The 8,047-nt window shown below is 45.3% G+C and overlaps 1 protein-coding gene across 1 annotated transcript; it reads right to left on the reverse strand.

Annotated features, from left to right (window-relative positions):
* Window positions 1–720: 720 nt before the first annotated feature.
* LOC130563171 (verrucotoxin subunit beta-like) lies at window positions 721–5,860 on the reverse strand. Its single transcript, XM_057348603.1, has 6 exons — window positions 5,816–5,860; window positions 4,260–4,321; window positions 3,236–3,345; window positions 1,349–3,040; window positions 1,152–1,252; window positions 721–1,041 (listed from the first exon to the last, which is right to left on the reverse strand). The coding sequence occupies exons 1-6, from the start codon at window positions 5,858–5,860 to the stop codon at window positions 721–723; spliced, it is 2,331 nt and encodes a 776-aa protein (XP_057204586.1).
* Between the last annotated feature and the right edge of the window lie 2,187 nt (window positions 5,861–8,047).

The following is an 8,047-nucleotide window of genomic DNA, read 5'->3' on the forward strand; positions in this document are numbered from 1 at the left end:
TCTGAAAGCTGATGGTGACATCACTGTGAGATCAATGTGTTGACTGGGTAATCATGCATTTGTTAGCATAACATTTGTTTCTTATTTATTACAACAACAATTACCATTTCACTTTACTTTGTTTTTTTAAGGCAATCGGTTTGCATGCTTTTTTTTAAGTAAGGGATAATGTACAGGCAGCCGGTTGTTATCGCAGAAATAAGCCCCAACAGTTCGCGTCGGGTCTTGTATCACACTGAAGGGGCTTTTTTCGCGATAACAGCCGGCTGCATGCACTTTATCCCACTTATTACACGGCTACTTGCCACATGAGATAAAAAATGGAAATTGAAACGTGAATTTGAAATATTTTATTAGCTCATTTTTACCGAATGCAGACCTTCCGCAAGGAAAAGCCGTTTACTTTCGGTTTTAATGTAAGAAACGAAGTTCAAAACGAAGTTCAAATGTTACGAACAGGCGATTTGGTTTAATCATTTGTAAATATAATGTCATATATGTTATTTAAAGACATTTATTTTTAATTTGTCAAAAAAACCCTGTCAAAATTATTTAGTTTTGAGAGGTTGTTATCTGGGAATAACGAACCTGCAAATGTCGCGACTGGCCAATCAGAATCAAGCATTCTAACGAGCCGTGTAATAAATTCAGTTAAACTGCTGCAGGAAAAGGCCTTTGGTAATTTGGATGCTCAGAGCAGCAGACAGAAGCTGGATGGATTTAAAAGAAGTAGAAACCCAGAGCATCAATTTCATCACCACTTCTCCCTTTAGCGCCGTAACATCTTCCGGACCTCACATCCAGACTCACAGGATCACCAAGTTCCCTCCCCTTGACAGAGAATTTTCTTCTTTCACCATTGCTTTTTGTAACCTCAAATTCCAAACCCGCAACTCTGGTATTCCTGTCATTTGGCCACACCGTTGCGGCTGTGATTTTATCATCTTGGTCAAACACAGAGTATTTTGTGCTAAATCCCTTTACGTTACCAAAATCAAATGCCTCGCCACCATTAAATGTCATTTGTATTGTGTGGAAGACCTTAGTTGGGGAACAAAGAAAATGTATTTCAATTTAATGATCACAAATGTTAATTAAAAATAAAATGATATCACAAATGATAATGATAATTTAAAAAAATCTTTACAGACCGAGTCAGAAAAAGAAATACTGATCTTCTGAAGGGTGTTTTCAAAATTATTGATAACGTTGAATGCATCACCTCCTTTTCCACCCACCACCACAGATAGACCTTAAGCAAACAGAAAAACACAATGGGGGAAATTAAAAGTATGAAAATATATATTTTTTAAAGTGAATTTATAACAAATGTGCAGATCACATTTACCCAGAGAGTAAAGTTTAGCAGTATCACTCGCTTCACTCGCTACCATTGTCCTGTAGCGGATCAGATACTGCTTTGCAGACTTTAATCCAGTAAGAGTAAAGTGTTCATCAGCTGTGTTTTTGAACATCCACTCTTCCTTCTCTGTTTCTTCCTCCTTGTACTCGACTCTATACTGCACTGTTTCTCCAGCTGGGGACTTCTGCAGGATCAGGGACACAGAGTCTTCACTGATGCGCTTCACTATGGGTGCGGGCGGCTTGGACACTGAAGGTTTAAACTGTTTGTCTGTCAGATTGCCTTGTTCATACAGATAAATGGAGGAGCCTGGATTGGAGGCATCAGAGATGGCAGAAATAATAAAGTGCATTTTCTTATTATCTTTATTGGCTTCTGAGAAGCTTTTGAAGAGACGTAAATTTTCTCGCATTTTTATGATGACATCTTGATTATTTAACCACTTTGAGTCAGATACCTCATCAAGCAAGAAATCCGTTTTTGTTCCTGTGAACTTCGTAAACTCCTCAGATTTCACGAATGCACTTAAGCTTAAAAGATACTTGTCTTCATACTTCAGAGATGTTAAGGCAAAACACACCACTATATCAATATTAGGATTCAGGAGAATGTTGTTCAGACCATCTGAGTCTACAGTTCTGATTCCATTCAGTTCTTTGGTGCAGAAACTTAAGCGGTGAAGTTCAGACATTGTATTATGTAACCACTGCATACTATTTCTAAAAGGAGAGTTACTGTGGTTCCTCAGGATGTCTACCACTGACGACTGCTCTTTTTCTCCTCCTCGAATAGAAGGCAAAACTTTGCCTAGTGCTCTCTGTAAAGCCATCTTGTAAACAATGAATGACCTCTGAAATGAGTGCAGCCTCTCTTCAATGTCACTGAAAACATTTACCAGTGGATTGTTTAGCAGGTCATTGCATATCCTCTCTGCATCTCCCAGCTCATCTATTGCAGCTTCAGTGTCGAACAATGTACTTGTGCTCATTTCTGTCACTAGCCGAGCTGATTGTGGGTCTAACAGATGAAGAGGATAAAGCCAGACTTTTAATGGAACCACATTCTGTGGATTTATCTTTAGCTGGGTGGGGAGCTGTTTGTACACCTGCAGGGCCTCCATGTATGTAGTGGGATTCCTCTCAAGATGAAAATCACCATGAAAAGTGCAGCGGATACTCTCAGATATCTTCTTCTCATTATCTGTCATATTAATTGCTCCATATCCACCAGCAGAGATCTTTGAGACCATGACCTTCAGTTCTCCATGAATATCCTGCTTGTTTTCATATTCTGAAAATGTCCGATCAAACACCATGATGGCCCGAGCACCATACAGTACAGCTGTGACCACATGAGTGGCAGTTTTCTGGTGAAAGACCTGAGGGTAGGTGATGTGGCCCAGCTGGGTCATAGTGAGCTGTTCAAATTTTGTGGTTTCACTGTAATACATTGTTACTCTAGACTGTTGGTTTGAGGATTTAGTGTCAAGCAGATAGTTGGCAGATCCTTCCACCTCCACCAGCCCACTCATGAAGCTGGCCTTCAGAGAGGCACTGACATCCAGAAGACTGCACTTACTATTGAGAGAATCAAAGGCGCTAAACTTTATATCGGTTTTGGTGTCTGTGCGAGTGTCCAAATTGTTATACAATGATGTCTTATCCCACAGAGTAACACCTGGAATGAGAAGTAGCTTAAATGGTTATGTTATAGTATAACAGATTCTACAGAATAACAGATTTTAAGGTTATTATTTTTTGTTTTCAACTGAAAATTAATTTATTGTGCAAAATATTTTTTTAAAATATTTTTGTATTTTCCTGCTGTGTATGATGCATTTTTAATTAAGGTATTTTAAATAAGGTACACCACCTGGAATAAAGCCATCTGTGCGGGAGTCGTAAAGCATACCAGGAAACAGAGGTCTACCAAGAGCTGCCACTTCAAATGTCTTTGATAACACGGCTCCAGTGTCAGGTTTGCTAGAAACCAGACACAGATAGCATTAAGAAATAAAAGACCTTTATTTAACAAGAGTCCAACTAAAAATAGAGGTAAAGTCAGAAAAGCCCAACACACAAAAACATGAAATTATGTCACAATTATTACTAATCTGAATGCGATGATTTCAGATAACCGGAATATCTTTAGACGATACAAGGGGAATGTGTGGTACTTTTATCACCCCTACATCCACAGTCCTTGCACTTACCCCCTAAGAAATGTTTTGTTCCAAGAAGGTTCTAAGAATGTCCCTGCTGGTGTCGAATACATTCCCAGAACGTTCCAAGATGGTCACAATGTGGAGTTTTTTAAAGGGTGTGGGGACATTATTTGGTGAACTTTCACAGAACATTCAGGACGTTCTCTGAACGTATAGGGGACCCCCAGACTGCAAGCTAACTGGTAGAATCCGTTGAATCAATGTTAAAAATGGTTGATTTGTCAATGTTAATTAATGCTATTAATGTTGAAATAATGTTGAATTTCAACAAGCCACCATTACTGTGATCAGTGTTTGCTTTAGTTGGGCTTTTGATTTTCATCTTGTAAATTCTATTTCTTCTTTCAATGCCTTTCTATAAGAACGCTTGTGCGTTGTCAAAGGATAAACTTTTAAAAGTTTAAGTTGGAAAATGTGCAATACAAAATTATGCTGTTTCAAGTAACACTGATATGCATGCTTTCATGACTTATGCAAATTTCCTTTTTTAAAAAGTGGAAAGCACAAAATAAACAAAAACATTACTGATACACTTAGGGATCAAAAGTCATCACACAAAACTCAACGATGACAATCAACAAAAGAAAGCTTCATGCTGCAATGCATGCTGGGTAACATCATAGTACAAAACTCACAGCATGCATTGCAGTTGATCTGTTTATCTGAGTTTACCGATTGTCACCATTGTTGAGGTTTTTATGAGTGTTGATGTCTAAATGTGTCATTGAGGTTTCCTGTTCACATTGTCACGGTGCCTTTTACCATTTTTCACAATTGTTAAAATTCATAAACTGATTCTTCATGTATAATTAGTTTAAAATTTATTTATACGTATATTTAGTTAATTTCTAATAAAACAACAGCCATAATACTGCTTTCTTGATCACATGAACAAGTTAATGAGATAATGAAGTGATGATGAGTCATTAATGATGAACACCTGCTGGTAATAAGAAGTCACCATAATAGTGTTTCGTGTTTCTTTTAGTTGGGCTCTTACCCTTGATTTGTAACGTTAAGTTTTTTTATTAGCTGTAGTTGTGTGTTTCTGAAGCACATTTATAACAACTACTAAAAAAAACCAAAATATTTTATACTTGAATCTCAACAGTGGTGACAAAAGTGAAGTTGAGTTGTATCTTTTCTTCATGCCGCAATGCAAGCTGGGAGTCATGGATGAGTTCTGTTCTATGCTGTCACCCACAATGCATTGCAGCGTGAAGCTTTCGTTTGTTGAGTGTCACCACTGTTGAGTTTCATGAGCAGATTCTTGATGTCTGAATTATTCAGGCGATATTTATTTGTTATAGTAAAAAATAGTTTCCACAATAAAATGATCACCCCACATTGATATTACAGAGTAAGTCACGATATTAAGTCAGACAATGACAAAACACACCTACACTTAACTAAAAAGTCCACCACTGTGCCTATTACTACCAGAATAGGACCAAACTATTCTGTCTTTTGTCAGGTTGTTATAAATGCGCTTTAGAAACACACTATTACAGCTAACAAATAACAAATTCTGCCAATCAGCATATTATGGAAACCGGAAGGGGATGGGCGTGTCCAACCGGATATAAAGAGGGTGTCTCTGAGAGAGTGGAAAGAAAAAAGACAAGGCAACAGTCAAAACGATTGTTTGAGCGCACGGAAGCGGTAACGAGTGCAGGAGAATCGAATGAGGAGCAGTGTGAGATGAAACGCACCTGGCTGGTAAACGGATTAACTCACCAATGCTGTATCCTGTCCCTCCGTCAAGCCTACTGTTACCAAATGCGCCGGTGCCGACAAAAGAATGTTGCTAAACGGTCCGGTATTTACAAGCAAATGTTGGCGGAAGTGCCGTGCTGGAAAATGGATTAATTTCCAAAAAAGCCTTTCACCGTGACTCGGAGACCGATTGCACCAAAGAGGGCCGGGTGTTGGGCCTCTCTCTCAACGTACGTGGTGAGCAGACAAAGCACCATAAAGGATTCTTTTAACCTTCAAAGCAGGTGAATCGCTCGTACCCGGGGTTCCCTTTCGAGAAAGGTCTCTCTACATTGCGTGAAACGCTAGGGGAATCCCCTTCTCCAACCTTTACTGAATCCTTATTGAATAACGCCAGTGAAAATAAAATGTAACTGGCCAATGCCGGTCAAGACGGTGCTTAGGGGCGTGCGCCACCCCTATATAACTCGCCATCTGGACCGCATTCCTCAGAATCTTTCTCCTTCACTCACCTTTTGCATGCTGTTGAGGATACGCTTCAGAGAAGAGGAATTCATCGGATCCTTCTGCTCGTGTGTTCCAGTATGCCGATATGCAATTTATGTTCGGGGCCCATCGACCCGCAGGACACGCACTCACACTGCGTGCTCTGCCTGGGTCTGGCCCATGCAGAGGGGGCTCTCTCTGAGTCTAACTGCCCACACTGCGAAGACCTTCCGGTGCGGGTGCTTAAGGCTCGGAGAGTCACCGCCCTCAGAGATTTTGTTAGGCAGCGTCCCGCCGCCGCCAGCGAGCCGCTGGCAGGACCGCCGCCCCTCCCCCCCAGAGAGATAAAGAGCCGGACCGCCGTCATCGCTCTCGGCCCCCCGGGTCTCCAGTGTTCTTCGCGGATGAGAGCCTCCGTCTCGCTGATGAAGCTACGGAAATGATCCGGTTTGGCGCTTCGGGAGATGAAGACGAGCTCATGTCGCTGGCGGCTTCGGACAGAGATCTGTCGGGGTCAGAGGAGCTAGCGACGTCGGAGAAGGAGCGGGCGGAGTGGGATGCCCCTCCCGCGCTTCACAAAGAGCTCGTCCGTGTTCTCACCAGGGCCGTACAAGACCTTGGCCTCGAGTGGAACTCCCCCGATGAGCCGGCGAGGAGTAAGCTGGACACGTGGTTTCTTCAGCCGGGCCGCCGCCCAGAAGAAAGCGCGCCTTTTTACCCAGATGTCCACGAGGAGGTCGTGAAAGCGTGGTCTGCGCCCCAGTCGGCGCGCACCCACGCCTCAGGATCGGCCATTTTCTCCCTGGTGAATGGGGCGGAAGCCCGCGGCTATGCGCGTATTCCCGCCGTCAAGCAGGCGATTGCGGCGCAACTGGGTCCGTCTTCGTCATCGCTGCGATCCGAGGCTGTGCTGCCGTCTAAACCGTGCCGGATGACCGCCCACATAGCAGAGAAGGCGTATGCTGCCTCTGGGCAGGCTGCCTCTGCTCTACACACCATGGCGGTCCTCCAGGTTTTCCAGGCTCAGCTGCTGCGTTCTCTGGCAGGGGAAGAACCTAACCCGGACGGCGTTAAGGACCAGTGCGCGGCCACGGATTTCGCGCTCATGGCCACTAAGCGCACAGGCCCAAGCCATCGGCCGCACCATGGGCTTCATGGTTGCGCTCCACCGTCACCTGTGGCTGACGCTCACGGATCTCAAGGAGGCAGACAAGAGAGCCCTCCTGAACGCTCCGTTGTCTCCCTCTGGTCTATTCGGGGATGCCGTGGATGCCGTCATCCAGCGTTTCACGGAGGACCAGAAGCGCTCGCGCGCAATGAGCCAGGTACTCCCCAGACGCCCCGCCCAGCTGTCTTCGCGTCACCGATCCTCATCTGTGGGCTCGGCGAAGAGACCGGTGAAGCAGCCCACGCTCGCGGCCCCCTCCGCAGCTCCCGAACCGGCAGTTCGCCCCAAACAGTGGCGAGACATGCCCAGGAAGCGCCACGGCCCGGGGAAGGATCGTCGCCCAAGGGGAGGTTCGGCGTCGGGGCTGAGTTCCTGACGAGTTCACTGGGAGGAGGAACGTGCTCGACGGGGGACCTCCCGCGAAGAGTCCGAGGTTCTCGTCTGTCCCCCTAGCGGTTGCGGGCGACACAGAGAACGATTATGTTATGGATGTTGTTGTGTCAAATGTAATAAAAATGCACACATTTTCACAATCAGAGCATCTTCCTCCTCTGATGAACGCAGCAAGCTCGCCGCCTCCATGCCGCGAGCTGCTGTTGTCTCATTCTGTGCCAAGCTGGTCGCACCCCCGGCTTTACGGCGATGCACCAATCCCGCCTTATGTCCCGTCTCATACTCTGGTTACCGCGAGTCAGAGCTCTCTCTGTGGCGCTCGGAGCGGCGGTCCCACGCCGCCACTGAGTCCGCCGATGGCGGTTATCCCCTCGCGCGGGATAACCCGGAGAGTGCAGAACGAGACGTTGCGTCCCTTGCAGGTTTGCAAGGAAGCATGGCAGTCCATCCCGGGTATCTCGCCCTGGGTGCTGAATATAGTAGAGAACGGCTACTCGCTCCAGTTTCGGCGCATGCCGCCCCGCTTCAATGGCGTGGTCCCGTCCGTAGTCTCCCCGCGGAATATACCGCTGTTGAGACAGGAGATCGACAGCCTCCTCGCGAAGCAAGCAATAGAGGTAGTCCCCTCAAGCGAGAGAGAGAGCGGGTTTTACAGCCGCTATTTTGTCGTTCCAAAGAGAGATGGGGGCTTCCGGCC

The sequence above is a fragment of the Triplophysa rosa genome, linkage group LG12 (genome assembly GCF_024868665.1).
Source record: "Triplophysa rosa linkage group LG12, Trosa_1v2, whole genome shotgun sequence".
Classification (NCBI taxonomy): Eukaryota; Metazoa; Chordata; class Actinopteri; order Cypriniformes; family Nemacheilidae; genus Triplophysa; species Triplophysa rosa.

Excerpts from the sequence above, each read along its gene's own strand:
- LOC130563171 (XM_057348603.1), bottom strand. The coding sequence starts at position 5,860 with ATGAATTCCTCTTCTCTGAAGCGTATCCTCAACAGCATGCAAAAG. Across the intron at positions 4,322-5,815 it reads TCCTCAACAGCATGCAAAAG|GAAACCTCAATGACACATTT; the intron begins GTGAGTGAAGGA and ends CAATGTGAACAG. Across the intron at positions 3,041-3,235 it reads CACAGATGGCTTTATTCCAG|GTGTTACTCTGTGGGATAAG; the intron begins GTGGTGTACCTT and ends TTCTCATTCCAG.